We start from the raw sequence: 27,751 nt of genomic DNA on the forward strand, positions 1-27,751 counted from the left end.
CAGGGCCCTGTGAGGGGGCACTCTCAGGGGGCAGGAGAGGTTACTGGGGCGATCGGGGGCTCTGTGGGGCTGGGGGGGGATGACGATGGGGGGGCTCTTTGCAGGTCCTGGCGGGAGGGGGCTGTTTGGGGACCAGGGAGAGCAGCCTGGGGGGGTCTTGGGGCTCTGTGGGGGCAGCAGGGGCTGGGGGAGCATGGGTGACCCCCCCCCCACTTTTTGTCCCCCCTCCCCAGGAGCCGCCATGGCCGGTGCTGGTGCCGGTGGGGATCCCTACGGCTCCCGCGAGGCCCCGACGGCCACAGCCGGGGCTTCAGCCCCCAGCTCGTCCCCGCTTCCAGGCGCGGACTGGGGGGGGACGCGGTGGCGCAGGGGGCGCGGCCAGGCTGCGGCAGCGGTACCTGCGGGGGCTGGCGGCCGCCCGGGGCCGCCCCACCCGCTTTTGGCTCCGAGCCGGGGTGCGGGTCGAGGCCGTTTTCGGCGCCGCCGACGTGGGAGGGGGTGGCTTGTGCAGGTGGACGCCCTGCGGACCCCGCTGGGGGTGCAAGCGGCCGCGCTGCTGCGCTGCGCCGACGTCCTCCTCGCCTTCTCCTTCCCCTCGATTAAAAATACAACAAACAAACCCCCCAACGCCCTTTTTCTTGCCCCTTTTTTTACTCGGGGAGAGGGGGACACGCGCGGTGAGGGGGCGGACTGCGGTTTTGCCGTCTTTGTTTGCCGTCAGTGCCGGTAGTGAGGGCTGCGGGAGCGGGAACGGGAGCGCCTGCGGAGCGGGGTAGGGAACAGAGAGGGGTGGGTGAGGGCGGGAGGGGGTCCTCCGGGTGGGGACCGCCCCCCCCAGCCCGTGGGGACGTACCTGCGGGAGGAGCTGCGTTCCCTACCTGCAAGGCAGAGGGGGTGCGCTCAGGTGATGCCGCGACCCATTTTCCCCCCCAGCACCAGCAGCTTTTCTTACCCCACCCCTCAAAGCCTGATACTGGGGGGGGGGAATCCACCGCCCCCCCTCCCGCCGGCACTCACCGTAGCGCGGGGAGGGCGACCGGCTCTGCCGGCTGTACTGCCTCTCCCACTCCTCCCGCTCCTTCTCCCGGCGCTCCCGCTCCCTGCCGAAGAGAGAAAAACACAGCGGGGGGGTCACGGGGCGGCCCGGATCCCACCGGATCCACCGGAGCGAGGGGCGGGAGAGGATTTACTTCATGCGGATTTTCCGGGCCATGGCCCGTAGCTCGTCCTCCCGCTCCTGCAAGAGAAGAACATTCCGTTAACTGGCGCCGGTAACTGGTAACCAGTTCAGGCAACCAGCTCCAGTAACTGGTAATCAGCTCCAGTAACTGGTAACCGGTTCAGGCAACCAGCTCCAGTAACTGGTAACCGGTTCAGGCAACCAGCTCCAGTAACCGGCACTGGTAACTGGCTCCGGTAACCAGCTCTGGTAACGAGCTCTGTTAACTAGCAACCAGCTCCAGTAACCAGCTCTGGTAACTCGTAACCAGCTCCAGGAAGCAGCTCCGGTAACGGGTAACCAGCTCCGGTAACCAGTTCTGGTAACTGGTAACTGGCTCCAGTAACTGGGAACCAGCTCCAGGAACTGGTAACCGGTGACTGGCTCTGGTGCCAGCCCGGCCTCCCCTGCGCTCTCCCCTACCTGTCTCTCGTGTTCCTGTTGCAGCATTTTCTCCTGCGCCGCCTTTTTATCGGCTTTAACTGTAAAAAAGATCCATCAAAATAAATCTAAAACCCCAAAAAGCAGCGGGGGGAGGCTGAGAGGGGGCCGGGGCCCGGCGGGGGGGGCCGCTTACACTGCCGGTTCAGCGCCTTCTGCATCCGCAGCTTCAGCTTCTCCTGCGGCGTCAGCTTGGGCTGCAACCGAACCGGAGCCGCGGGTGAAAGGGGCGGGGGGGACACACGTGACAAGGACACGCTGCAGCCCCCAGCGTCCCCCCCCTGCCCCGCGACGGACACCAGCTTCGAGCACCGGCCGGCTGAGCCGGATCCGGGCGCTGGCACCCGCCTTGCCAAGGTGACGGTGACACTGAGGGTGACACCTCTGTGCCCCCCCCCCGAGCCCCTCTGCAGTGTCCCCACCCCACGGGGGGCTTTGCTCCTGCCCGCACCCCGTCCCCGAGCAACAGGGACCTCCCGCGTCACCCGTGGGTGCTGCGGGGACAAACACCGGCAGTCGAGGGTGGCTCCCCGCCGCGGCGCCCGTGGCCCCGGGAGGTGGCACCGGGGGCACGCTGGCACAGCCCAAAGGCCCTGGGGACTCCAGGGACAGGGGATGGAGGGCGGCTGGGGACAGCCACCGGGCACGGGGACAGCCACCGGTGCCAGCCTTGGCACAGCCGGCCCCCAGCACCAGCCGGATCGGATCCCCCCCCGCCCACCGGAGCCGGGACTGCCCCGCGCGCCCCGTGCCCCCGCTGCCACCCGGCAGCCCCCCGGCCCCAAGAGGGAGCAGGATGGGTGCCGGGGCGAGGATGGGGGGACACCAGCGGGTCACGGGGGGGCACCTCGGCCGACCCATCCACCACCGCGTCCCTGTGCCGGCTCCGCGGTGATGCCAATTAAACACGGGAGGTCAAATTCTTACTGACTTTGGCAGCTCCTGTCTCTTTACCAGCAGCAGTGTCAGCCCTAAAAGAGGCGGGGGGAAGAGCGTGGGTGATCAGCGTGGGGGGCCCCCCAAGCCGGGGGCTCCCCAAACCGGGTGCCCCCCCCTTACTTTTTCAGTTTCTCCCCCCCGACAGGCGACGCTGTGGGTCTGGGCGCTTTCTCCCGCACCAGAGACACCGATTTACTACGGCTCCGCGAACCGCTGAAGCTCCGGCTGCTCCGGCTGCTGCTCCAGCGCCGGCTGAATCTACCGCCGCGCCGGTAACGTTCCCCGGACCTGGAACGGCTCCTGGGGGGCGGGGGTCGAGGTTGGGGGGTGTCGGGGGGCACCCAAAGGCTCACTGGGGGCTGCCCCTGCACCCCAGTGGCGCTGGGGGAGCTCGTGGCGTCCCGCAGCCCCTGGGGTGAAGCCACTCGTTAGTGCTGGGACATTTTCCCCCTTTCTCCTTGGACACTGGGACCAGTTTGGGTCTCCCAGTAACAAACTGGGGCCAGTCTGGCAGGAGCTGGAGCACCAAGAGGAAGGGAAAAGCCAAGACGTGTGGATCAGGCCCGAAGAGGCGGCAGAGGGGACGGTACCGCTGCCCGCGGCTGGGCGGGACGGTGCTGAGCCACCGGCCAAACCTCGCCGTGGAGGAGCCCAGTAAGGAACTGGGGTGAAACGGGACTAAACTGGGACGGCCGAGGGCGGAGCTCACCTGGAGCGGCGGCGGGAGCTGTAGCGATACCCTCGGTCGGGGGAATAGGACCCGGAGCGGCGCCGGCTGTCCCGCGAGCCCCCTCCCGAGTAGCGGCGGCTCCGGCTGCGGGAACGCGAGTACCGGCGGCTGCGGGAGCGGCGGCAGCGGCCGGAGCGGTGGTAGCCGCCGCCGCGGTGCGAGCGGGAGCCGGAGCGGGAGCTGGAGGACGAGGAGGAGGTCGGGGAGGTGGAGGAAGATGAGGAGCGTCTCCTGCAAGGGACGTGGGACGAGCCGTTGGCACAGGGGACGAGCGGGGAGGGGGCCGGGACCCTCGTTGTCCCCGTCACGGCCGGGTCCTGCTGACAGCCCCCGGGGGCTGAGCCGCGAGGAGGGAGCGGGCACCTGCCCCCCGCCCCCCCGCCGGCACCGTGCCTCCGGCCGCAGCCAGAACGGCGCCGGAGCCGCCCAGCCCTCTGCCAAGGGGCTCCTCTCGGCGGGGGGCAGCGAGCCCCCCGGGCCCCCGGCCGTGCCGGGAAAGGAGCCGTGACGGCCACCCCGATTCCTGCCCCGAGCTCGCCCGGAGCTGGCAGACGCTCTTCGGACAGGAGGTGGCTTGGCTCTCCCCCCAGATCCCACCTTCCCCCCAGCCCCGGTGACACCACACAGACCCTCTCGGAGCCGGGGAGCCCGGCACCGCGGCAGAACACCCTGCGCGGTTCCCCGACGGAGAACCCACCCGCTCCCTCCCACCGCGTTCCCCCCCCCACCCTCGGAGAAGCGCCGGCAGCCGGGCCGCGGCGTCGGGAGCGTCCCCTCGCCAGCGTCTCCGTGCCCGCCAGGGACGGGGCAGCGCAACCGGCCCACGGCCACCGCGCCTCTGCCGGCTAAGGGGTGGGAAAGCGCGCCGGGCGGGCGAGTTACCGACCGGGACGAGGTGCTATGACCTGCCGCGGCGCCGCCAGGCTGCCCCGGAGCAGAACGCTCTTTGCCGGAGACGGTGCCGCCGGCTTGAGCGGATGCCGCCGCCGCCGCTTCTTCGTCGCTACCGCCGAAACTGGTGATGAAAGTGATCTTCTCCTCGTGACCGGGAGATGGGGTGCGGGAACGGGAACGGGATTCGGAGGTGGATTCCGAGGGAGAGCTGCGAGGTGGAGAGGAGACTGCCAAAAGAAGTTCCTTCCCCAAAAGCGCCGGGTGCCGCGGCAGGAAGGGGACGTCGCCAGCCCGGAGAAGCCGCTCGTGCGGGGCTCACCGTTTGTAGGGGTCGTAGGTGGGGCTGTCCCTCCGGGCGTAGCTGCGACAGGAGAAAACGCAGGAGATCGCTGAGACACCACCCGCAGACAGAACCCCCCGGCACCCCCCGCGAGCCGGCACCGGCACCGGCACCGGCAGCGCCCGGGATGGATACGAGCGGGATCGGGGCCGTGGCTGAGCTTCGGGAACGCCATCCCCGGCTGCCGGGCTCACCTGGGCGGGCTGATCTTCCTCCCTTTCAGGCGTTTCTCCCTGAACTCCCTCCTCTGTCGGCGAGAGCGCCGGCCCCTAGGAGAGCAGCCTCGGCTAAGGGACGGCGGCGAAGCCACCCCGGGTATCTACGGGCCCCTCCTCGGGAGGCAGAGGTGCCTCGGTGAGCGTTTGGGGGGGGCCAAGGCACCCGCACGGCCCAGCCTGGTGTGCCCTGGCCAGCCGCAGCTCGCGGTGGGACGGGGCAGAGCTGGCCGCAGCTCCCCTTACCGAATACATCGCCTTCTCCTCTTCCAGGGCTTTGGCGTTTTTTAATGGCTTCCGCCTCCTCCTTGTCCTTCCGCAACATCCTTTCCCCCCGCCCCAGAAAAAAGACCCTCAACAAGAGCCAGCACCCGCAGAAGGAGCCCGTGCTTGGGGGTGATGATTTTGGGGGGCACATCCACGAAGGATTCAGCCCCCAGGGAGAAGGGGAGGCCCCGGTGAGGCTGCCCGGGGCTGCCGGAGCTTTCCCCGCGGCCGTACCTGACGAAGTCCCCCTCGGCCATGCCGTACGTGGTCGCCTGCTTGTTCAGGTCGGCCACTTGCTCCTGGTTCAGCTCGTCCACGTCCACTTCCACGTCTGCGGGCAGAGCGCGGGCAGCTCAGGGCACCCCAATCCGCCCCCTCCACTCCAGCGCGGCACAGCTCGGCACGTCCGCAAGCAGCCCGGTGAAGGAGAGCCGTTACCGATATCGGGGATGACCTCGTCTTCGTCCGTGTTGCTGTCTTCCTCGGAGTCCTCCTCTTCTCCTTGCTTCTCCAAGGAGTTCTCCAGCTCGGCCACGGTGCTGTCCTCGTACGTGTAGCCGATGGAGGCCTTTTTCTCCGCCAACCTGCGCACGGACACGCTCAGCCCCTGCCCGGCTCCCCACACCGGCGTCGGGGCTGAAAGGCTCCTTGGGAAGAAGCCAGCCCTTCCTCTGCCTCCCTCCTCCGCCAGCACCTCTCTGCTCAGCCCCACAACAGCCTCGTGGCCGCGGCGACAAGGACGGGAGGGATATTTCAGCGTGGGGACGACTTCAGAGCATCACCGAGGGTGGGTGGTGCAGCCAGCGGCTGCTCGGTCCCACCCCGGTAGAGGGGAAAGTGGGACCGGTTGAGGGGCGGGTGTTTCCGAGGCCTCCCAGCCCAGCCCCCCCACCCCGAGGACAGGGAGGTGACAAGCGTCCTCTGTCCCCCTCTTGACACACTCACTTCTTTTTCTCATCTTCGTTGGGTTTCTGGAGTCCCCCGTAGAGCTCGTCGATGTGGATCTGGTAAAGACACTGCTCCTCCGAGACTGCAATGACCAGGGAGAGTTACCAGCTGCGAGAGCTCATTAACGGCAGCTCGTTAGAGGGGACGCAGCTCTCCCAGCCCTCCGCCACCCCCGGAGTGGGGACATCGTTCCCTTTAGCTGGCACCACGTCCCAAACGAGCCGGGATTTCCCCCAAATCCCACGGCCTTGCCCCGTCTCGGCGTGACCCCGACCCTCCCGCCAGCACGAGACACTTACTGCCGGCAAAGTCGTTCTGCACCAGGCCCCGGTACCGCTCGTAATTACACTTTCTCTCGTCAGACTCTTGCTCAGGGGAGCTGGAAAGGAACACGATGTATTTTTTTTGGTGCTCATAAACTTCTGGGGAGGTGGAGGTTCCCTTCTCCCTAAGGGATTTTGGAACCCCGGAAAAAAATCACAGCCCCCTTCTGCTGGGATTAACAAGATCAGACCCTTCGCTGCGTGGAGAGACCAGGGCTGGGGTTTTGCAGGCGGAGAATCACGTGCCGGGCCGGGATTCCCTCAAAAACCCAGCGAAGGGGTCGAACTCCTCTCCGCAGCTCGTGCCGAAGCCAGAGAGGGTGAGGAAGTGCCGGAGCAGCAGCGAGCCGGGGCAGGGAGCGAAGCGGGGGTGTGTGCCAGTGCTTAACGCCCTCCCTCGCTCTAACTTTGGCCTTTGCATTGTGCCACACAGAGCTCAGCTCCGCCCTCTCTCTAAGTTTCTAAGTACGGAAAAGCTGCTGTGGGGGTTCCCCTTCGCCCCGTGCTCCAGCTCTACCCATCCCTCTGCCGTATCCCCCTTGTACTGGGAACTCTATGCTGGCGCCAGTACACAGACAGAGTCTAACAGAGTCTTTAGTAAAGCGTTTGACACTGTTTCCCACAGCGTTCTCCTGGGGAAACTGGCTGCTCACGCCTTGGACGGGCGAACGCTTCGCTGGGTAAAAACCTGGCTGGATGGCCGGGCCCGAAGAGTTGTGGTGAATGGAGTGAACTCCAGTTGGCGGCCGGTCACTTGTGCAGAGCATTGATAAAGATACTGAACAGAACTGGTGCCAGTAATCTGGACGAGGGGCTCGAGCGCACCCTCAGTAAGTTTGCAGATGACACCACGTTGGGCGGCAGTGTTGATCTGCTGCAGGGCAGGAGGCTCTGCAGAGGGATCTGGACAGGCTGGATCGATGGGCCAAGGCCAACTGCATGAGGGTCAACAAGGCCAAGTGTCGGGTCCTGCTCTTGGGGCACAACAACCCCCCCCCCGCTACAGGCTGGGGGAAGAGTGGCTGGAGAAGGACCTGGGGGTGTTGGGCAATGGTGGCTGAATATGAGCCGGCAGTGTGCCCAGGTGGCCAAGAAGGCCACCAGCCTCCTGGCTTGTGTCAGCACTAGTGTGGCCAGCAGGAGTAGGGCAGGGATCGTCCCCCTGTGCTCGGCACTGGTGAGGCCGCACCTCGAATCCTGAGTTCAGTTTTGGGCCCCTCACTACGAGAAAGACATTGAGGTGCTGCAGCGAGTCCAGAGAAGGGTAATGAAGCTGGTGAAGGGTCTGGAGCACAAGTGTGATGAGGAGCGGCTGAGGGACCTGGGGGTGTTTAGTGTGGAGAAAGGAGGCTGAGGGGAGACCTTCTCGCTCTCTACAACTGCCTGAAAGGAGGGTGTAGGGGGGCGGGTGTTAGTGTCTTTTCCCAGGTAACAAGCGATAGGATGAGAGGAACCGGCCTCAAGTTGCCCCAGGGCAGGTTTAGATTGGAGATCAGGGACAGTGTCTTCACTGGAAGGGTTGTCAAGCACTGGAACAGGCTGCCCAGGGCAGTGGTGGAGTCCCCATCCCTGGGGGGATTTAAAAGCCGTGTAGATGTGGTGCTGAGGGCCATGGGTTAGTGGTGGAGTTTTAGGTGTTGGGTTGACGGTTGGACTCAATGGTCTTAGAGATCCTTTCCAACCAAAACACTTCCATGTCTCTGAGAAGCAGCCCTGCAGTGACCCCAGCCAAGCTTGCAGATACCGCTGGCTCTGAAAAGTCACCGAACTGCTCCAAAACAGACCCTGAGAAGCGCTGATCCAGCCCCAGCAGACGTGAGGTACCGCACACCCCCCTCCCGCCAGCTTACATGGGGTTCAGCAGGGGCGGGGTGTACATGGGGATATAGTCCAGGTGAGCCCGCACATCAAAACGGTCGATCATGTTGTTGGTGTCGCCTTGCCAAGGCATCCTGCGAGGAGAAGGAGAGGTCGTCAGGGCTGGGGGAGGGCCGGGAAGCGCCCCCAGACCCCCACAACCCACCCACCCCTTTCAGCCCTGAACGCTCAGCACCTCTCAAAGCCGCTGCGGCTGCAGGAGAGCGCCTGGGGAAGGTGACGCCTTTGGCAAGGCACCGCCTATTCCCCACCCCAAACCCCCTCGCTGGCCCAGGGAACAAGGGGAGGCCCCTACTCACATGTTGACGGGGCTCTCTGCGGCCAGCGCCACGGCCGAGTCCAGGTGGATCTTGCAGGCCCGGCCGTGAACCTGGAGGAACTGGGCCGGGTCCTTTTTCTAGAAGGAGCAGAAACCCCCGGGGTTAGCAGGGGAAATAAAGCAGTGAAAACCCCAAGGGAGTGGGAGCCCCGAGCCTCGGAGAAAAGGGGGAGCAGGAGCCCCAAGTATTGGGGAAAAGGGGGAGTCCTAAGCCTTGAGGCCCAGGGAAAAGGGAGAGCGGGAGTCTCAGAGAAAAGGGGGAGCCCCCAAGTCTCAGGAAAAAGGGGGAGCAGGAGCCCCGACTCCTGGGGAAAAGGGGGAGCCCTGAGCCTCCGGTGGTGGTGAAAAGGGGAAGTGGGAGCCTTGGGGAAAAGGGGGAACCCTGAGTCTCACAGAAAAAGGGGAGCGGGAGCCTTGAGCCTCGGGGAAAAGGGGGAGTCCCGAGTCCCGAACCTCCAGGAAAAGGGGGACTGGGAGTCCCAAAGGGGCAGCCCCAAGCCCTGGGGAAAAGGGGGAGCGGGCAGGGGGGCGGTTTTGGCTGGGCAGGTTTTGGGCACCCACCCAAGGACCCCCCCCACCATGGGCAAGGGCAGCCAGCAGCGAGCGCTGCACCCTCTTTATCCATCCCTCTCCCACCCCAAACCAAACTGCCCAGCACCCAGACAGCTCCCAAACACCCCAGGTGTGCCCCAAATCCGGACCCACGGAGGGGACGGCCAGGTGCCACTGCTGTCCCCCTCCCCGGGGAGGGGACAAGGACGGGGCCACTCACAATCTTCTCGTAATACTCCCTGCGCCGCTCCGCTCGCTTCTTGTAGTCCACCATCATCCCTCGCAGCTTGCGCTCGTGCTTGCGGGCTTCGTGCCACATCCTGGCGTCCCCCAGCTGCCCACCGAGCCGGGGGGGGGCCTGCGGAGGAGGAGGAGGAGGAGCAGGTGGTGGCACAGGGACGGCTGTTCTCTACCTGAGCGGAAAAGGCTGCGTTAGGGGACACGGAGTGACCAGGGGAGGGGGAACGTGGCGGCTAGGGGAGGTGGTGGGGTGACGGGGAAGCGGACACCGGGCACCCCCGGGGCGGGGGTAAGGGAGGGCCCCGCGGCCAGGCCCCGGGTAAGGCCCGGTGGGGAACTGCCGACCGCGGCGCAGCGTGAGCGGGAGCCGGTGCCCCGGTGGGTGCGGGGAGGACCCACCGAGGTGGATGTAGGGGAATGGGGACGGGGAGAGGCGCCGCCGCCATTACCGCTCACGTCCGGGCCCGCCGCTGGGGAGCGACCCGGAAGCGGAAGTGAAGGGGAGAGGGCGGGGCCGGGAGAAGGGGGCGGGGCGGCGGGTCAACTGAAAGGGGCGGGGCCAGAGGAGTGACGTCACGTGCTGGGGCGGGGCGTGGGGGCGGGGCTGGTCCCAATGCCTGGGGGATACTGGGCCAGAGTGGTCCCGGTGCTGGTCCCAGTCCCAGGGCTGTACTGGTCCCAGTACCACACCACTTCCAGCACTGGGCTGCAGCTGGTGCTTCCCAGTGGGTCCTTCCCTCACCAACCAGTTCTCCCAGTAGCCCCAGTAACCCCATTGCCCCCCTCCCCACAGCATCACACCTCCAGCAATGGTGTCCATGGCTTTATTCCCCAGGGGGTGACACAAGGGACCTGCCGGGCGGTGACACGTGTGTCCCCCTGTCCCCCCCCACCCACCTAGGGCCACCACGTGCCCCCCTGGGGCCACCCCAGGGCCACCACGTGCCCCCCTGGGGCCACCACAGCGTCCCCCCCCCCCAATAAATATAGTGCAAAGCGGCTTGAACTTGAGGGGGGGGCGGGTCCTTTTTGGGGGGCTCAGTGCCGCCCCGGCGGGGCCAGCCGGCCCGGGGCAGGGGGGGGTGGATTCAGGGCCCCCCCCCAACATTGGGGGCGATTGGGGTACCCCAAGTTTGTTTTGGGGGGGGTCTTAGATGTCCCCCAGGCGCAGGTCGCCCTCCTTGTAGTGCCCGGGGAACATGTGGGTGCCCACGAGGCTGGCGGTGGGGTGGGGGTCGGGGGGGGGAAAGGGGGGGTGCGGGGGGGGGACACGGAAGGGTCGGGGAAGAATTCGGGGTTCAGACATGGCGGGAAATCTAAGGGGGGGTACGGGGGGGGGGAAGGGTTCGCCCAGCTCCGGGGGGGCCATGGGGACGTAGAGGTGGGTCAGGGCGTCGATGGGCTCCGGGTCGGCGGTGAGGAGCGTGAAGGCGTCTGCTGGGGGAGGAGAGAGGGTTTGAGTGGGCTCTGGGGGGCTCTCCTGACCCCCTGGGACCCCTCCCAAGTCTGGCGGTGACCCTGGGGCCGGGGGGGGGCTTGGGGACCCCTCCCAAGCCTGGGGGTGACCCCGGGGGTCCCCAGGGGCCCTTTCCCAACCCTGGGGTAACCCAGAGCCGTCTCCCACCCCTGGGGGGGGGGCTCTTCTGACCCCAGCCCCGTCCAAGCCCCTCCGCCCCCCCCCCTCCCCCAGCAGCACCCATGGGTGCCCACAGGACCCCAAGCTCGGTGTCCCGTGTCCCCCCCTGGGGACCCACCTGCCGCCGGCAGCGCGGCCAAGTGCTCCATGTACCCCGGTGGCTTCTTCCTCCGCTTGGCTTCGATGCCGTACGGATCTGGGGGGGGCCGGGCGGGGCTGAGGGGGGGCACCCCTGGGAAAGCGGGGGTCCCAATAATGGGGTGCCCCCCCCCGAAGCCTTTCCCCTTCCGGAGCGGGTCCCTCGGGCACCCACCTGAGCCCGAGAGCTCCTCGAGGACGTCGGGCATCCCCCGCTTCCGCTTCACGTTCACCCCGTAGGCGTCTGTGGGGAGGGGCCAGGGGTGACAGGGGTGTCCCCAGGGGGGTGTGACCCCCACGGATCTCACCCTGTCAGCCTTATGCCCATCCTGGGGACCTGTCCCCAATCCCGTGGGGCCTCTCCCCATCCCATGGGCCACATCCCAACCTTGAGGGTCCTGTCCCCATTCCCTGTCCCCATCCTTCAAAGCCTTGTCCCCATCCCAGGTGGCCTGTCCCCACCCCAGGGGTCCTGTCCCCATTCCCTGTCCCCATCCTTCAAAGCCTTGTCCCCATCCCAGGTGGCCTGTCCCCACCTCAGGGGTCCTGTCCCCATTCCCTGTCCCCACCCCAGGTGACCTGTCCCCATCCCATGGGCCACATCCCAACCTCGGGGGTCCTGTCCCCACCCCGGTGGCCTGTTGTCCCCGTCGCGGGGCGCGTGGCCGCGCGGCTACCGTGGTCCTTGGGCAGGTAGGTGAAGCGGAAGGACTCGCTGCAGACGCTGTCGGTGAGGCGCTGCAGGAAGACCTCCACCTCCACCGGCTCGGCCAGCTCCAGGTGCTGGTACGGCGGCGTCTTGAAGACGATGGCGACCTGCCGGTGGACATCGGCCTGCGAGAAATCCGCCCGCGCCTCCCACGTCTCCTTCCGGAAAACCACCGCGATGTCCTCTGCGGGGACAGAGGGGGGTCAGCGAGCCCCCCCCAACCCTCAAAGTCACCGGCCCACACCTGGGGTCCCTCCTCCAGCACCCCAAGGTCCCAACTCCTGCACCCAGGTCCCCTCTCCTGCATTCAGGTCCCCCCTTCCTGCCCTCTACGCCTCCCACAAGCACCCAAGATCCCTCCATCATGACTTGGGGTCCTCTCCCTGGTGCTGGGGTCCTCCCCCTCCAGCCCAGGGGCTGGGAGGCTGCAGGACCCCCTTGGTCCCCCCCGCCTTCCAGCACCCACAGTTCCCCCTCTGGCACCCAAAGGTGTTTAGGAGCCTGGAGGAGGTGGCACCTCCAGTTCCCAACCCCATTTAGATCCATCCCCAGAACATTTCAGCAGCTCTGGCGTCCGTCACCCTCCCTCACCCCCATCCTGGCTTCCCGGGGAGGGGTAATTTGGCCCCCAAATTTGGCTCCCAACTCGTCCCCCTGGTACCTTTCTGGACCTTGTCGCAGAGCAGGTAGAGCTCCTCGCCGCCAGTGCAGGGCCCGCTCTCCTTGTTCATGCGGCAGATCCGTAACTCCGAGGTGTTGGTGGACTCTGCAGGCGGCAGCACTGGTCAGGCTACAAGCCGGCAAAGCGGCTCCCAAACCGCCGCCGGCACTGGCCATCAGGCTGGGACACGGCACCCGGACCGGCCCCATGGGACGCCCGTGACCATCCCACCCCGAGCATGAATCCACGTGGGACCAACCCTGGCCAAACCCTGTGGCGTGTGCCGGGCCCCGGTGAGGAACCGGCTGGTGCAGCCTCAGGTACCAAAGCAGGGGGGGTTCTGGGGGGGTCTGGTGGCCCCATGGGGGACGTGAAGCCCCCCCCCGTCACCACCACAACGTACTCTTGTCAAAGATGGGCTCCGAGAGCACGGGGCTGAGGTGCCGCGTCTGCCCGGAGCCGTCCTTGTAGGAGGCCTGGAAGCAGATCCTCACCACGTTCATGTCCACCTCCTGATGGTTCTTCAGGGAACCGGCTAAGGGGAGAGGGGACAATCAGTGGCCCCAGGGGACAGGGACGTCCCCACGGGATCCGCATCCCCCGCAGCGAGAGGGTTTCGGCCCCCAGGCCCCCCCATTCCTTTACCTTTGAAGGGATCGATGCCCAACTGCAGCTTCTTCTCAATGGCCACCTCGATCTCCTTCTTCTTCACGCACTGGATCCCCAGGTTGCTAAAGCTGCCGGGGAGCAACGCCGTGCTGGGGAGATGGCTCCCCCCCATCCAAAACCCCAGGAGACCCAAATCTCCCACGCCTCCCAGCTCCCCCTGCCCAGGGAACCCCGCAACCCCCCCCCCCTTATCCTGCCAGCGCTGGTTTCAGCATGAACTGGCACCGGCGTCCCAGCGCGAGGTCTCTACCCAGGCCTGGCACAGCGCCCCGGGGACGGCGGGACTCCTCCTGCCAGGGCGGTACCTGTGCTTGGGGTTGGTCTGGGGTTTGAGGACGACCTCGCAGAGCCCGTTGCTGCAGTCCTTGCCCACCAGCCCGTGGGGGTGGATGCGGTAAGGCCAATCCTTCCACACTAAACACGCCGTCACCTTCACCTCGGGGATCCCCTGGCAGTTCAGCAGCTGGGGGGACGCGAGCCGTCAGCGTGGCCCTGGTGTGGGGGGGGAAGCACCCCAGCACGGGCTCCAGCACCCACTGGGGTCCGCTCACCCCGGGGAGACACGAGTCCTCGGCACCTCTCTGGAACAGGCGGCACCGATGCTTGAGGATGGGCACCGCGCACCCCAACAGCCGTGGGGCTCCCGCGACCCCCCAGCACCCATGGGGCTCTGCCACCCACAGCACCCTTCTACCACCCCTAAACCTCAGCCCACCCACCCCGGGCTGCCCCCAGGCAGGCACTGGCCGCGTGGCACACCCACCTCGATGGCCGGCAACGTCTTGCCAGCGTCGGTGCTGCTCTCGCCGAGGATGCTGCCGGCCGAGCGGCCCTCGCACTCGTAGCGGAAGCGCATGCCCCGCTGCTTCGGCTGCTCCGTGATCACCAGCTTGGGCGGCTCCAGCAGCTCCTCCAGCTGGTCCTTGCCTTGCCCGGTGGCCGGTGACCAGTGGTGCCGCCCGCCGGCACCCGGCGTACCCCGCGGCACCAGTTTGGGCGACAGCGAGAGGGTGCTGAGGCTGTGGGCGAGCTGCGGGGAGCGCGTGTTGGCACCACAGGGTGCCAGCCCGGTTGCCAGCGGGCAGGGCTCAGGTGGGCGCAGCGGCCGGGTGGCTACGGCGGGGTTGGAGCCACGAGCCACAAGCTTGGCTGAGCTTTTGGGTGGAGCTTTGGGCAGGATGGGGGCCGGATCGGGATGGAAACCGTCCTCCTTCATGACCTCTTCGATGATCTCTGCGGGATGAGGAGGGTGTCAGGGCGGCCCCAGGATGGGGAGGACCCCGATTTCCTGGTGAGATCCCTCATTTCCTGGTAAGACCCTCAATTTCCTGGTGAGACACCCCCCATAAGTCCCACTCACGGCCCTGGGGACAATAGATTCAGCCAGTCCAGGGATGTTGGGGGCGGGGGGGGACCCCCCCATTGCCGGCTCCGTCCCCTAAGGCTCCAGGATCCTGCTGTGACCGAGACGCCCCAAAACCGTGCGGTGAAAACTTACTGGCTGTCGCGTACCCCAGGGGTTCACTCACCTAAATCATCTGCAAAGGGAAATAACCCCGCCCTGAGTCTCCTTCCAGCCCCCCCCTGACCCATGGGGGGTCATGAGGGAGACCCCCCAGGGAGGGGACAGCGGGATTTTGGCAGTTTGAGTGTGTCTTACCAGTCCCCGGTGCGGCGTGTGCCATGGCCAGGCTGGGATCCTGCAGGGCAGCTCCTGGGGGGACACGGGACTGTCACCCCGCAGAGCAGGACCTTTTTTTGGGGAGGGGGGCACAGAGCAGCTGCCCCCTCCCTCAGTGAAGGGCTCAAAGCCGCCCCCCCAGACAGAAATTAGGGGATCCCCAGAACCAGGATCCACCCAAAGCAGGGATCTGCCCCCCCGCAGCCGGCAGCAGGGGGTCCCCAGGACCACGACACGCCCCCACGATGGGGGCTGCCCCCCCCCCGGAGGTGTCAGGGGATCCCCAAAATACCCCCCCCGGACAGGAACCGGGGGTCCCCAGAACCAACCCCCCCCGGACAGGAACCGGGGGTCCCCAGAACCAACCCCCCCCGGACAGGAACCGGGGGTCCCCAGAACCACTCCACTCAGGACAAGAACTGGGGGTCCCCGCCCCCCAGCAGGAACCGGGGGTCCCCGAGTCACTCCCCCCCGCCCCGAAGGAACCGGGCCCCTCCCGCCCCCTCCCCGGGTAGGCCCCGACCCGCCCCCCCAGCCGGTCCCGGTTGCCCCCCCGGGCCAGGCCCCGGTTCCCCCCCGCCCCACGCTCACCGAGCGGCAGCGCCATGTCCCGCCGGTGCCCCCCGGTCCCCGCCGGTGCCCCCCCCCCGGCCGCCGCCACCGGAGCCCGAAGCCTCGCGGCCACCGTAGCTGGAAATCCCCGCGCGGGCGGCGCCGCCATTGGCTGCCGCCAACTGACGTAATCACCTCGGGGCGGGGCGGGAAACCCCGGCCAGGCCGCGTCGCTATTGGTCGCCTGTAGTGACGGTCACAGGGCGGAGGCGGAGCCGAGAGCTGAGGGGGTGGTTCTCCGCCCCGGCCTCGCCCCTCTCGGCGTCACGTGGCCGCCGCCGCCGCCAGTCTCGCGAGAGCGGCGGCGCAGGAAGATGGCGGCGCCGGGGACGGAGGCAGAGGCGGGCCCTGCGCCGGGCCTGGGGCAGGTCCGGGCGGGCCGGGGCCTGGAGCGGGGCTGGGGAGGCCGGCGGGGCGGGCGGGACGTGGGGAGTCCTGCTCGGTTTAACGGTACCGGTGCGGCTCCCCGTAGGTAACCAGCAACGGGAGCGCCGGTGGCGGCGGGGCGGCGGCGGCGGCGGAGACGCAGCGGCAACAACCGGCGCCCAACGCTTGGCAGGTCATTAAAGGCGTCCTCTTCAGGTGAGTCCCGCCGGGGCACCGGCCCGCCGGCCTCCCTCCCCCGCCGGGGCACCAGGGGCACAGCGGGGTCCTGGGCGGGCAGGTGGCTTGTCTCCCCCCCGGGGGCACAGTGGGGTTCCGGGTAGGTGGCTTGTTCCCCCTCCTCGGGGGCACAGTGGGGTCTTGTCACCCCCTCCCCGGAGGCACAGCAGGGTCCCAGGGTGGGCAGGTGGTTTGTCCCCCTCCCTGGACACAGCGGGGCAGGCAGGTGGCTTGTTCCCCACCCCGGGGGCACAGCAGGGCAAGCAGGTGGCTTGTCCCCCACCGCAGGGGGCACAGTGGGGTCCCGGGGTAGGCAGACAGCTCATGTCCCCCCTGGGGGGCACAGCAGGGTCCTGGGCTGTGGGAGGCCGGTGCTGCCCGTCCCCACATTTCTGGGGTCCTACCAGGAAGCCCGGGGGGGTGTTGCCCCCCCTCCCTCATCACGGGGCTTTCCCAGAGCTCCAGGCTCTCGAGCTCCTTCACGGTGTTTCCCCGGAATCGTGGGGTTTGGCTCAGCGCCGCTCCCTGGGCTCCTCCGAGGAGCTGCGGGGGGATCCAAAGTCCACGCCGCGGCACGGCCGGCTCCCGGCGCGGTGCCGAGCCTCTGCCCCAGGTCGCTCCGGCTTCGGCGGGGAAGGAGAAGGTCGAGGCGTTGCCGCCCGCGTCGTGTGTGTTTGGATGTGCCGTTCCTGACCTCGCCTGCGTCGCGGTGAAGAGGCCGACGCTGGAGCTGCTGGGTCTCAGCTCTCGGATTGGTGTCGCCAAACGTGTTGTGAATCTCTGGAAGCAAAAGTGGAAGAAGAAATGTCGTCCTGGAGTCAGTCCTGAGCCAATGGCAGCGTCCCGAGCCACGGGTTTACACCGGCTGCGGCAGAGCTGGCGGCGCGGGCTCTGTGCCGAACCCCGCAGCATGGCCAGGAGCGCACGGAGAGGCTCGTCTAGGCTCTCGAGCTTTCCCGAGCGCCACGGCTCGGCCTGACGAAGGGTTAAGCCGACGTCAACCCCAGCTCATCTTGGGGTCTCCAGAATCTCCCGCTGACGGCACGGAAGCACGGCCCTCGCCAGGAGCCATTGTTCGGTCGCTGGTGCTGCCAAACTCGTTATCCGGTCGCTCCGTCCGCAGGCTGGGAGGGGGAAGGTGGATTTAGCGGCACCTGGGGCACGTCCGAAAGGCTCCTCACGCTTTACTGGCAAAGAAAACCAGAGCTTTCGGCGGGGCTGGGCGCCTCCCCGGCGTGACTCGGGTGGCTGCCGGGATCCGGGGATGCCCCGGTGTCCCCGTCCCGTGCCAGGGGTGCCTCACGCGCCGGTTAGTGGCCTTGGCCGGGATACCTCGGCGTGTGACGTTCTCGCTGCGTCCTTGAGGCGAGCTCCCGGTGCCTTTGCTCGCTTTCGGCACTCTCCGGCCGTGCCTGGCGCTGGGTCTGAGCCGGCCCAGGACCCGCTTGCGCTGGCCGGCACCCACCGGCACCGGAAGAGGTGAGAACGGCGAGGTTTGAAACGCGGACTCGTCCGTCTGAGCGGCTTCTCCCCCTTCCTCCCGCAGGATCTTCATCATCTGGGCCATCAGCAGCTGGTTCCGCCGCGGGCCGGCGCCGCAGGAGCAGAGCAACGCCGGCGGGACGCCGCGGGCCCCGAGCCGAAACCTCTTCCCCAAGGACACTTTAATGGTAACACCGGCTGCGTCCGGCCCTTCCTCGGTGACCGGCGGCTCCGTGGCTGGACCTGCCGCTCTGACTCAGACTTAGATCTTAAATTTAACACGCGTAAATCGTAGCTCTGCTCGTGGCTGCGGTGTCTTGGTGGCAAGAGTTATTTCTCAGGCTCCCCGGAGTGCCGAGCCGGTTGGGGAGGGGATGCCGTGGCACCGTACGCGGTTCGGGCGCCAATACCTCGCCGTCGGGTTCGAGTCGTCCGCCGGCGCCCGACGTCCTCCTCTCTCTGCAGGATCTTTACGTTTATATCTCGGAGCACGAGCACTTTACGGACTTCAACGTCAGCTCGGCGCTGTTCTGGCAGAAGCGGGATCTCGTTTACGGCGACTGGACCAGCGGGCAGAATGCCGACGGGTGCTACGAGCACGCCGGGGAAGTCGCCATTTCGCAGGTGGGTGCACCCGCTGCTGGGGTTTTTTGGGGGAGGTGTCGTTGAGGGTGGGCTGAGCGTCGAGGGGCTCTGTCGAGCCGACTCGTAACCGCTCCGCCGGGCTGCGGTTTCAGAGCGTCCAACAGAACGGCTCCATCTACATACACGTGTACTTCACCAAGAGCGGCTTCCACCCCGATCCCCGGCAGAAAACCCTCTACAGGCGCCTCGCCACCGTCCACACGTCACGAAGTACGGCCCGGGGGCGGGAGGGGAACGCGCCGCAGCCCCTCGGGGGGTGGTGCTGGGGAACGGGACACCCCAATTCCCGTGTCCAAACGGGAGCCCAAAGGCGTCGAGCGGAGCTTTGGCTCGGCGAAGGTGGGGGCCTGAAATGGGAAAGATTAAGGCAAATATTTGACTCCGCGTGGCCTCCAGCGTGCTGGCTGGTCGTTCTCCGCACTTGGAATTTGTCTTTGGGGAACCTACAGAGGAAAAAATCTCATTAAACTTGTGTGTTTCCCTCCACGTGAGGTGGGAGGGGGGGTCCCTACCTGTACTGGGGGGGTGCAGAACCACATCGGTGCTGAGAAGAAGGAGGAATTCGGGTCAGGAAGATCCCAATACTTCACCCCAGGTGTTTTCTCCGACACCGATGTGATTGTCCCAAAGGTTCGGCTGTTAATTCTGGTTCGTCATCCCCAAACTCCAGCTTTACCCATTGATAACGGGACGGTCTGTGAGACAGGCTGGATTAATTAGTGTTTTTTGAGGGGTGACGTGAGGGAAATGAGCTTCTCCGCTCGGCTCCTGCCAGACCGTAACCTCCTGAAGATTTTCCTTCCTTACCTTCACGTCTCCTTTTCCCTTCCAGTGATCAACAAATACAAGCGCCGACGGTTCCAGAAAACCAAGAACCTCCTGACGGGTGAGACGGAGGCAGATCCAGAAATGATCAAGGTTTGTTTGGCTCTTTCTTTGCAGTTTGGTTTTTTTTTTTTGGGGGGAGGGGAGGGGGGGAAGAGGGGGTGTTGCCCTTCTGGGTTGTTTGTTTTTTTTTTCCTTTTGCGGTTTGTTTGGTTGTTTTTTTTTTTTCCCCTTTTGTTTTGGTTTTTTTTTTTTTTTGCCCTTTGGGGTTTTTTTTGTGTTTGTTTTTTTGTTTCTGTTTTTTTTTTTTCCCTTTTGGCCAAACTCTTCAATATTTACGTGCCACTTTCTGGTTGCGAAGCTGCGGGGAAGCGCTGCGGAGGATTCCTCCTCTTCCTGCTTGGGGCACGTCCCTCCTGCTCCACAGAGGAAGGGGGAAAGAGGATAACGATGATGTCCTTGTAGTGTTTCTGGGACGGGAGGGTTGGCTCTGCCCCTTCCTGCTCCCCCCAGCTTGTTTGGTGACGCGGAGGGATGCAGCGCTGGTGCCGGAAGCAGTGTTATTCTCGGCGTTCCTTATTCCAGAGAGCAGAAGACTACGGTCCCGTGGAGGTCATCTCCCACTGGCACCCCAATTTGACCATCAACATGGTGGACGACCACACGCCGTGGGTGAAGGGCAGCGTGCCACCCCCCCTGGACCAGTGTAAGGGCCGGGACATGCCGGGGTCCCCCTGCCCCGTGGGCAGCTTTCCCCTGCCCTCCCCTGTCCTCGCAGGACATGTTTGAGCTCCTGGGGGAAATGGGACCCCCCCAAACCTCTCTGGGAGCTCGGGCCAGGCTTCAGCAGCCTCTCGCTGTCTCCCAGGTGGCTGCTGAGGGCGATGACGATGACGATGGCGCTCGCCGCTCCCCGGCGCTCGCTCAGCCATTCCTCTTCTCTTTCCCTTCACCTCCAGACGTGAAGTTCGACGCCATCAGCGGCGACTACTACCCCATCCTCTACTTCAACGACTACTGGAACCTGCAGAAGGATTATTTCCCCATCAATGAGACCCTCCAGCGCCTGCCCTTCCGCCTCTCCTTCTGCCCTCTCTCCCTGTGGCGTTGGCAGCTCTACGCCGCCCAGAGCACCAAATCCCCCTGGAATTTCCTGGGAGAAGATCTCTACGAGCAGTCGGACGAGGAGCAGGATTCGGTGAAGGTGATGAGCCTCCTCCCGGGCTGCAGCTCCACTGGCGCCCCCGTAAACCGGGACCTCGCGGAGCAGCTCCTTCCCTTCGTTCCGCATCCTTCGCCGCACGCACCTTTAATTCCCGTTACTCGTTAACGATCGCTCCTTTGCGGTGCCGAGAGGGAGGGGTGCGCGGGCTGTGTAGCAGCTTAGAGGCCATAACGAGAGAGAGCAGTTAAACCCCTTGTTCTCCTCGGTGCCCCGTGGCCGGCTGGATTGTGCCCCGGTGGGAGCTGGAGCCTCAGGGGTGTATTTTTTTCGGTGCCCGTTGCAGGTCGCTCTCCTGGAGACGAACCCTTACCTGCTGGCGCTGACCATCGTTGTCTCCATCGTGCACAGCGTCTTCGAGTTCTTGGCCTTCAAAAACGGTGAGAGCCGCGGCGAAACCACGGCGAGGGGAAGGACGCGAAGGCCGTGGGGTGGTTAAAACCCTCTTCCCCGCCTCGGTTTGTCCCCGCGGCCGTGCTGCGAGCCCTCCTCTCCCCCAGCAGCCGTAGCCAAACCCAACCATGTCCCGAGCACCCGGCGCTCCTCGGCTGCCCTCCTCCGCGCCGTGGTGCTCATTTGAGGGCAGGAAGACGGAAATTTGTGGTTTTCTGGGTCTGATGGCAGACGGCGCTTTGCCGTGGCCGCTCGGCTCCGCCTGCTCCTCTCGCCCTCTCCGCTGCGGTGGCTTTGCGGAGCCTCCGGCGCGCGGTGCGGTTCCCTTTCCCCCTCCGGTGAGCTGCCGGTTTGGGTTCCTTCCCGACAGACATCCAGTTTTGGAACAGCCGGCAATCTCTGGAAGGGCTCTCGGTCCGTTCCGTTTTCTTCGGCGTTTTCCAGTCCCTCGTCGTCCTCCTCTACATTTTGGACAACGAAACTAATTTTGTGGTACAAGTCAGCGTCTTTATCGGGCTCCTCATCGACCTCTGGAAGATCACAAAGGTCATGGACGTCCGGGTGAGCAGCGGCGCGCGGTGGGGTTTTGGCGATGCCGCCGGTTCTGCTCGGTGACGCCTTTTCCCTTCTCCTTTCGGCAGCTGGACCGCGAGAACAAGGTGGCCGGAGTGTTGCCCCGCGTCACCTTCAAAGACAAATCGACCTACGTCGAGTCTTCCACGAAGGTGTACGACGACGTGAGTCGAGGGGGGTGGCGTGTGCCGGGGCAGCGCGGTGTTGCCGAGCCCGGCGGCGCCGAACACCTCGGTGTGACCCAGCACCTCGGCACGTGTCCCCTCGTGTCGGCTTCCCCCAGATCTCGCCCAGGGCAGGGCTGGCGGTGAAACGTGCTGCCAGCTCTGCCCAAACCCCTCCTCGATCGAGGTGCGGGCGCCGGGGAAGCGCTGAGCCAGCGTTCCGGCACCTTCCCGGCTAATTTTTGGTTGTCGTTACCTCTTTAGATGGCTTTTCGGTATCTCTCGTGGATTCTTTTCCCCTTGCTGGGCTGTTACGCCGTGTACAGCCTGCTCTACCTGGAGCACAAGGGCTGGTACTCGTGGGTGCTGAGCATGCTCTACGGCTTCCTCCTGACCTTCGGTGAGTGCCGGGCTACACCCCAAATCCCCCCCTGCGTGCCCCAAATCTTCCCCCGGGCACCCAAAATGCCCCCCCAGGCACCCGCAATGCCCCAATGAAAAATCGCCCCCACGACGCGAGGAAGAGGAGAGGGGGAGGGGGCCGGGTTGCATCTTGCTGTGCCTGTTAGTAGTAGGGGTGTGGGGGGGTCTCACCGGTTCTGGCCAAGCTTCATTACCGCTAACGAGGCCCCCCCCCCTTGGCAGGTTTCATCACCATGACCCCCCAGCTCTTCATCAACTACAAGCTCAAGTCCGTGGCCCACCTGCCGTGGCGCATGTTGACCTACAAAGCTCTCAACACCTTCATCGATGACCTCTTCGCCTTCGTCATCAAGATGCCCATGATGTATAGGATAGGCTGCCTACGGGATGGTATGGCCCAAGGGGGTCCGGGGGGGGGGGGGGGGTTGGGGTCCTGGGGGATGTTTGGGGGGTCCCAGGGGGGTTTTGGGGGGTCTGGAGGTCCTGGGCGTCCCTCTTGATACTTCTGGGGGTGCTCTTGGTCCCTGTGCCCTCCCCTCTGCTGCTTGTTGCACCCCCTCCCCCCCCCCCCAACATCTCCAGGGTTTTGAGGGGGCCCCCCAAGTTGTGCCCCCCCCCCCTTCACCTTCCTCCCTCTCCTCTTCCTCCCAGACGTTGTCTTCTTCATCTACCTTTACCAGCGCTGGATTTACCGCGTTGACCTCACGCGCGTCAACGAATTCGGCGTCAGTGGGGAGGACCAGGTCTCACCTCGACCCCCCCCCACCCCTTTACCCGACGACCCCCCCACAGCGCTGCCCCTTGGGGCCCCCCCAGATTTCTCGGGGGGCACAAAACCCCCAGAGGAGAAGAAAAAAGATTAACACCCCCTACACACACACCCCATTTCGCTCGGTTTGTACCAAACCCAGCGGCTTGGCCGGGCACCGGGTGGGGGGAGCGGCTGTGCCGGCTGGATTGGTGTCCCCCCCCTCCCCACTTCCCATGGGAGTTGGGGGTGCGGGGAGGGGGGGTGTGCGGGGCCCCCCCCCTCGCTGTGTTTCACATTCCCCCCACCCCCCCGTTGTGCGCTCCATCCCATCGTGCCGGTGTGTAGGACAGTGTGGCGGCGTCGCCTTTACCATAAAGAGCTGATTTAACCCCAAAACCCACCCTCCTGCCTCGCCTTTGAGCAGTCCGTCCCCCCCCCCATTTTTGGGGTGTCCCCTGCTCCAAAGAGAGTTTGGGGGTCACCCCTTGAGGCCCGTCCCCGTCCCCCCCCAGGCTGGAGTAGGGCTGGGATTGTGTAGGTAAAAGGAGGGGGTACCCTGACCCCCCCATATTCGGGGGGGGCACCCCCTTTCGCCCTGGGGGGGCGGGGATGGGACTGGGTGCTGGTGTTTATGGGGGGAGGGGGTGTCCCAGGGATCTCCTGTGCTGCTTGGGGTGGGGGGAGGGTGGTGGTGGTCCTGGGGTCCCTCCCAGGGCTTATGGGGACCTGGGGGGGGGGGGGTCCTAGGGGCCTTCCCCCTGGCTATGGGGGGTCCCAGGGGGCGTGGATCTGAAGGGTCCCTTCCAGTGCTTGGGGGGGGGGGGGGGGTCCTTGTCCTGGGGGGACCCCTCCCGTCTCCTAGAGCCTCCAACACTCCGGTACCGGAGCCCTCAAATCTGGTTGGGGGGCTTTGAGGGAGGGGGGAGATGAGAACATTTTGGGGGGCCAAGGGACAGGGGGGGTACAGGGACAGTTGGGGGGGAGAGGGGAGGTGGGGGCTTTGGGGAACAAGGGGCCATGGGGGCATTTGGGGGGGACGGGGGGGGGCTTTGGAGGACAGGGAACATTGGGAGGGCATGGGGACATTGGGGGGGGCAGGGGACACGGGGGCTGTGTCCCCGGAGTCCCCCCCCACCGTGTCCTCCGGTGTCCCTGGTGTCCCCCAGGGTCCCCTCCCCGTGTCCCCAGGCACCGCCGTGCGCCCCGCGCCTCCCCGGGGGGCGTGGCCCCAGGGCCGTAACCCCGCCCACCACCATAGAGAGACGGGAGGACCGGAACGACCAGAGCGGCCCCTGCCGGCCGGGGGCAGCGCGGCAGTGCGCATGCGCCAGCACTAGCCGGGGAAGGCGGCCCCGTGCTTTTTGATTGACAGCGCGCACAGCCAATCGCCGTGCGCAGGGGGGGCGGTGACGGCCGCACCGTAGCCACGCCCCCTCAGCGCACCACCGGAGCCTTCCCGGCACCCCCCGCGCTGACCTCTGACCTCGCGGCGGGCCGGGCCTAGGCGGGCCATGGAGGCTCCCCCGCTCCCCGCGGCTGGCGGTGACCCCCCAGGGGGGTGTGCAGCGGCCGGGGGCGGCCCCGGCGCCCTCCCCCCGCTCCCCACGCTCAAACCGGGCGCCAAGAGCAGCAGCATCATCGTCAGCCCGCGGCAGGTGTGGGGGGGAGCTGGGAGGGGGGGGGGACACCAGGGGACTGTCATCCCCCCGGGGTGGCCCTGACACCCCCGCGCTCCCCCCCCCCCGCAGCGGGGGAACCCGGTGCTGCGGTTCGTCCGGAACGTGCCCTGGGAGTTCGGGGACATCGTCGCTGACTACGTGCTGGGCCAGAGCACCTGCGCGCTCTTCCTGAGGTGGGCGGGGGGCCGCGGGGCACCCCTGGGGGTCACCCGGGGTCACCCCCTGGCCCCTCCGTGTCACCCCCATCCCCCGGGGATCACCCCTGTCCCTTCGGGGTCACCCTGTCCCCTGGGAGTCACCCGGGGTCACCCTGTGTCCTCGGGGTCACCCTGTGTCACCCCGTCCCCTCCGTGTCACCCCTGTCCCCTGGGGGTCACCCCTGTCCCCTCGGGGTCACTCTGTGTCCCCTTGTCCCCTCAGTGTCCCCTGTCCCCCCAGCCTGCGGTACCACCACCTCCACCCCAGTTACATCCACGACCGCCTGCGGGGCCTGGGCCGGAGCTTCGAGCTGCGTCTCCTGCTGCTCCAGGTGGACGTGGTGAGCGGCTGCCTGGCCCCGTCCCCTCGCTGTCCCTCTGTCCCTTCCATCCCCATCCCCTTGCTGTCCCCGTGCCTCTGTCCCCTCCATTGCTGTCCCCTCACTCTCCTGGTCACCTCCATCCTCTCTGGTCCCTGTCCCCTTGTTCTCTGGGCTCCTCTGTCCCTGTCCCCTCACTCTCCTCGTCCCTCTGTCCCCTCCATACCCGTTTCCTCCTTGCTGTCCCCTCGCTCTCCTCATTCCTCTGTTCCCTCCATCGCTGTCCCCTCGCTCTCTTTGTCCCTCTGTCCCATCCATCCTCGTCCCTCTGTCCCCATCCCCTGTCCATCCCCTCACTCTCCTGTCCCTTCTGTCCCCTGTCCCCTCTATCCCCTCACTCTCCTATCCTCTCCGTCCCTTCTGTCCCCTCACTCTCCTCTGACCCCTCTGTTCCTGTCCCCCTCCCTCTCCCATCCCCACTGTCCCCTCTGTCCCTGTCCTCTGACTCTCCCATCCCCTCCCTGTGTCCCCTGTCCCATCCCCTCTGTCCCCGCAGAAGGACCCCCACCCTGCGCTGAAGGACCTGGCCAAGGTTTGCGTCCTGGCTGACTGCACCCTCCTGCTGGCCTGGAGGTAGGGGCTGTCCCTGTCACCCCCGGGACAGGGAGGGGACACCCCGCTGTCACCCCGGGTGGCCCCCCACCCGCTCCCCGTGTCCCCCCAGCCCCGAGGAGGCCGGGCGCTACCTGGAGACCTACAAGGCCTACGAGCAGAAACCCCCCGACCTGCTGAAGGAGCGCGTGGAGCAGGACTTCCTCTCCCGGGTGCGCTCCCTGTCCCCTGTCCCCCCAACGTGGGGACCTTGTGGGGTGTCCCTTGATGTGTCCCCCCACCCCCTTTTTGTCACCCCCAGATGACCGACTGCCTGACCAGTGTCAAATCGGTGAATAAGACGGACGCGCTCAGCCTCCTCACCGCCTTCGGGGTGAGTCCCCCCCCCCTCTGCCACCCTCCTGGGGGACAGCGACATGTCCCCTGAGACCCTCACCCACCCTCCCAGCCCCTCACCGTCCCTCCCGTGTCCCCCAGTCACTGGCGGCCATGGTGGACGCCTCCAGGGAGGATCTGTCCCTCTGCCCCGGCGTCGGGCCCCAGAAGGTGAGTGATGAGGGGACACGGAGGGGACACGAGGGGACAAGGACACCCTCGCCCCCCACCCCTCACACTTTCCCCCCCTCCCCAGGCCAAGCGGCTCTTCGACATCCTGCACCAGCCCTTCCTCAAGGTCCCCAAATGAGCGGCTGCCCCCCAAGACCTCTGTTTTTATAATAAATTACATTTATCGGTGACAGGGCCTCAGCAGGGGGGGGGGACACGGGGACGGGACATGGGGGGACGCAGGGACACGGGGGGACACCCCGCTGTGCCCAGGGTCACTCCGGCCTCTCCCGCTTGTGCTTCTTCTTCTTGGGCACCTCCAGTTCCCCGGGGGCCACCCCGGTATCTGCGGGGGGTCCCGGTCCCTGTGCCCCCCCCGGGGGTGTCACTTGGGGCACCTCCGGCGCCTCCTTCGTCATCTTCTTCTTCCTCTTCCTCTTTGCCGGCGGCGCATCTGGCACAGGGACGGTGACGGGGACGCCGGGGGGTGGCCCGAAGCTCTGGGTGACGGTGAGGCAGCCACAGAGGGGGGGGGGCGCAGGCCAGCGGGCCAGCAGGGGAGGCAGGGGCCAGGAGAAGGGGACTGTCACCCTCCCCCGGCACCCCCCGCAGCCTGTAGAGCTGCCTGTCACTGTCACCGTCACCGGGCGGCTGGAGCTGCTGGCAGCCGTCCAGCGGCACCGCGCAGCCCTCGAGGCTGCGGGAACACGGGGCCGTGAGGGGGGGACACAGCCGCTGGCGCTGTCACCTCCCCCCTGCCATGGCACTGCCACCCCCGCCGCGTGCCCCTCCGTGCCCCCCAGTTGTCACCACCACCCCATGTCCCCCCTGATGCCACCAATGGCACCAGTCCCGTCACCCCCTAGACGGCATTGTCCCCCACGTCACTGCCCCTCAATGTCACTGCCCCGATGTCACTGTCCCCCCAATGTCAGTGTCCCCCGATGTCACTGTCACTGCCCCCACTGTCACTGCCCCCCTGCAGTGTCAGTCACCGTCCCCCCCCAGTGTCACTGCCCCCCCAGTGTTACTGTCCGCCCCCCGCTGACCTCTCGGGGCAGAAGTCGGCGGGGGCGCGGATGAGCCACACCTCGGTGCAGGGACCCCCCAGGGCCCCCCCCCCCCAGCGCGGGGGGCGGGGAGGGGGTCACCGCCTCGAACTCGGGAGGGCACTGGAACCGCGCGGGCCCTGGGGACGGCGGGGACACGGGCTGGGGGGGGCAGGGGGCCCTGGGGCCCCGCCAGGTACCGCCCCCATCCTGTCCAGCCCCCCCCAAACCCCGTGTCCCCCCCTGTGTCCCCCCCAGCCCCTATGTCCCCCATCCCCTCCAGCACCCTGACCCCATGTGCCCCCCAGCTCCCTATGTCCTCCCCAGACCCCGTGTGCCCCCTGGTCCCTCCAGTCCCCCCCAGTCCCCCCATACCCTCCCTAGACCCTCTATGTCCCCCCCAGCCCCTCCAGTCCCCCCAGTCCCTCTCATATCCCTCCCACGTCCCCTCATGTCCCCCCCCAGCCCCCCATGTCCCCCCCAGCCCCCCCACTCCCTCTCATATCCCCCCCACGTCCCCTCATGTCCCCCCCCCAGCCCCCCATGTCCCCCCCAGCCCCCCCACTCCCTCTCATATCCCCCCCACGTCCCCTCATGTCCCCCCCCCAGCCCCCCATGTCCCCCCCAGCCCCCCCAGTCCCTCTCATATCCCCCCCACGTCCCCTCATGTCCCCCCCCCAGCCCCCCACGTCCCCCCCACTCACCCTCCATGCGCCGCGTGCACCTCGTGGCCCCGCCCCCGGGCGCGCCCACCCCGCCGCTCAGCGCGGAACCGCCCCCCCCCCCCCCCAGCAGGGCAGTTGGTACGGTCCGGCGTCGGGAGCAGAGGGGGCGGGTCCTAGCGGAGGCCACGCCC

The 27,751-nt window shown here is 66.7% G+C and overlaps 5 protein-coding genes across 12 annotated transcripts; 2 read left to right on the forward strand and 3 right to left on the reverse strand.

The window, feature by feature from the left end:
* Positions 1 to 649: 649 nt before the first annotated feature.
* CLASRP (CLK4 associating serine/arginine rich protein) lies at positions 650 to 10,045 on the reverse strand. Its single transcript, XM_068417551.1, is given in 22 exon segments — positions 650 to 760; positions 854 to 878; positions 1,018 to 1,100; positions 1,191 to 1,237; positions 1,643 to 1,701; positions 1,797 to 1,857; positions 2,592 to 2,631; positions 2,720 to 2,899; positions 3,309 to 3,560; positions 4,216 to 4,431; positions 4,543 to 4,584; positions 4,758 to 4,832; positions 5,026 to 5,066; positions 5,068 to 5,104; positions 5,280 to 5,376; positions 5,484 to 5,629; positions 5,991 to 6,075; positions 6,293 to 6,372; positions 8,167 to 8,268; positions 8,494 to 8,591; positions 9,286 to 9,478; positions 9,755 to 10,045. Coding segments are annotated over 21 exon segments (1,908 nt in total). The 5' UTR covers positions 9,385 to 9,478; positions 9,755 to 10,045; the 3' UTR covers positions 650 to 717.
* A 322-nt stretch (positions 10,046 to 10,367) lies between these two features.
* RELB (RELB proto-oncogene, NF-kB subunit) lies at positions 10,368 to 14,376 on the reverse strand. Of its 4 annotated transcripts, none has more exons than XM_068417549.1 (9): positions 13,882 to 14,376; positions 13,424 to 13,581; positions 13,095 to 13,186; positions 12,853 to 12,984; positions 12,450 to 12,554; positions 11,757 to 11,972; positions 11,255 to 11,323; positions 11,060 to 11,137; positions 10,368 to 10,742 (listed from the first exon to the last, which is right to left on the reverse strand). In XM_068417549.1, the coding sequence occupies exons 1-9, from the start codon at positions 14,332 to 14,334 to the stop codon at positions 10,456 to 10,458; spliced, it is 1,590 nt and encodes a 529-aa protein (XP_068273650.1). In that variant the 5' UTR covers positions 14,335 to 14,376; the 3' UTR covers positions 10,368 to 10,455. The 4 variants fall into 4 exon arrangements, with proteins under 4 accessions (XP_068273650.1, XP_068273649.1, XP_068273648.1 ...); XM_068417548.1 differs by having other exon boundaries at positions 10,368 to 10,739; positions 11,060 to 11,173; XM_068417547.1 differs by having other exon boundaries at positions 11,060 to 11,173.
* A 1,323-nt stretch (positions 14,377 to 15,699) lies between these two features.
* On the forward strand, positions 15,700 to 22,877 carry CLPTM1 (CLPTM1 regulator of GABA type A receptor forward trafficking). The gene is made up of 14 exons (XM_068417546.1): positions 15,700 to 15,779; positions 15,884 to 15,993; positions 17,561 to 17,684; positions 17,962 to 18,120; positions 18,234 to 18,351; positions 18,974 to 19,059; positions 19,552 to 19,672; positions 19,926 to 20,170; positions 20,475 to 20,568; positions 20,952 to 21,142; positions 21,223 to 21,318; positions 21,583 to 21,718; positions 21,964 to 22,131; positions 22,393 to 22,877. Exons 1-14 carry the CDS (start codon positions 15,726 to 15,728, stop codon positions 22,602 to 22,604), a joined length of 1,914 nt encoding a protein of 637 aa, XP_068273647.1. The 5' UTR covers positions 15,700 to 15,725; the 3' UTR covers positions 22,605 to 22,877.
* A 1,068-nt stretch (positions 22,878 to 23,945) lies between these two features.
* ERCC1 (ERCC excision repair 1, endonuclease non-catalytic subunit) lies at positions 23,946 to 26,037 on the forward strand. Of its 4 annotated transcripts, none has more exons than XM_068417566.1 (8): positions 23,946 to 24,147; positions 24,241 to 24,344; positions 24,592 to 24,709; positions 25,248 to 25,321; positions 25,413 to 25,512; positions 25,602 to 25,673; positions 25,778 to 25,846; positions 25,932 to 26,037. In XM_068417566.1, the coding sequence occupies exons 1-8, from the start codon at positions 24,004 to 24,006 to the stop codon at positions 25,983 to 25,985; spliced, it is 735 nt and encodes a 244-aa protein (XP_068273667.1). In that variant the 5' UTR covers positions 23,946 to 24,003; the 3' UTR covers positions 25,986 to 26,037. The 4 variants fall into 4 exon arrangements, with proteins under 4 accessions (XP_068273667.1, XP_068273669.1, XP_068273666.1 ...); XM_068417565.1 differs by having other exon boundaries at positions 23,948 to 24,147; positions 25,245 to 25,321; XM_068417567.1 differs by having other exon boundaries at positions 23,949 to 24,147; positions 24,610 to 24,709; positions 25,245 to 25,321.
* On the reverse strand, positions 26,009 to 27,672 carry LOC137673056 (uncharacterized). 2 transcript variants are annotated; one of them, XM_068417570.1, is made up of 3 exons: positions 27,600 to 27,672; positions 26,896 to 27,035; positions 26,009 to 26,346 (listed from the first exon to the last, which is right to left on the reverse strand). In XM_068417570.1, the coding sequence occupies exons 1-3, from the start codon at positions 27,604 to 27,606 to the stop codon at positions 26,122 to 26,124; spliced, it is 372 nt and encodes a 123-aa protein (XP_068273671.1). In that variant the 5' UTR covers positions 27,607 to 27,672; the 3' UTR covers positions 26,009 to 26,121. The 2 variants fall into 2 exon arrangements, with proteins under 2 accessions (XP_068273671.1, XP_068273670.1); XM_068417569.1 differs by having other exon boundaries at positions 26,009 to 26,543; positions 26,896 to 27,057; positions 27,600 to 27,622.
* Between the last annotated feature and the right edge of the window lie 79 nt (positions 27,673 to 27,751).

Source organism: Nyctibius grandis, chromosome 23, assembly GCF_013368605.1.
Source record: "Nyctibius grandis isolate bNycGra1 chromosome 23, bNycGra1.pri, whole genome shotgun sequence".
Classification (NCBI taxonomy): domain Eukaryota; kingdom Metazoa; phylum Chordata; class Aves; order Nyctibiiformes; family Nyctibiidae; genus Nyctibius; species Nyctibius grandis.

Excerpts from the sequence above, each read along its gene's own strand:
- RELB (XM_068417547.1), bottom strand. The coding sequence starts at position 14,334 with ATGAAGGAGGACGGTTTCCATCCCGATCCGGCCCCCATCCTGCCCAAA. Across the intron at positions 13,187-13,423 it reads CAGACCAACCCCAAGCACAG|CTTTAGCAACCTGGGGATCC; the intron begins GTACCGCCCTGG and ends GCTCCCCGGCAG. Across the intron at positions 12,985-13,094 it reads GGGCATCGATCCCTTCAAAG|CCGGTTCCCTGAAGAACCAT; the intron begins GTAAAGGAATGG and ends CTCTCCCCTTAG.
- CLPTM1 (XM_068417546.1), top strand. The coding sequence starts at position 15,726 with ATGGCGGCGCCGGGGACGGAGGCAGAGGCGGGCCCTGCGCCGGGCCTG. Across the intron at positions 19,060-19,551 it reads CAGATCCAGAAATGATCAAG|AGAGCAGAAGACTACGGTCC; the intron begins GTTTGTTTGGCT and ends TCCTTATTCCAG. Across the intron at positions 21,719-21,963 it reads CGGCTTCCTCCTGACCTTCG|GTTTCATCACCATGACCCCC; the intron begins GTGAGTGCCGGG and ends CCCCCTTGGCAG.
- LOC137673056 (XM_068417569.1), bottom strand. Across the intron at positions 26,544-26,895 it reads GCCGACTTCTGCCCCGAGAG|CCTCGAGGGCTGCGCGGTGC; the intron begins GTCAGCGGGGGG and ends GTGTTCCCGCAG.
- ERCC1 (XM_068417565.1), top strand. The coding sequence starts at position 24,004 with ATGGAGGCTCCCCCGCTCCCCGCGGCTGGCGGTGACCCCCCAGGGGGG. Across the intron at positions 24,148-24,240 it reads TCATCGTCAGCCCGCGGCAG|CGGGGGAACCCGGTGCTGCG; the intron begins GTGTGGGGGGGA and ends CCCCCCCCGCAG. Across the intron at positions 25,674-25,777 it reads GCCTCCTCACCGCCTTCGGG|TCACTGGCGGCCATGGTGGA; the intron begins GTGAGTCCCCCC and ends CGTGTCCCCCAG.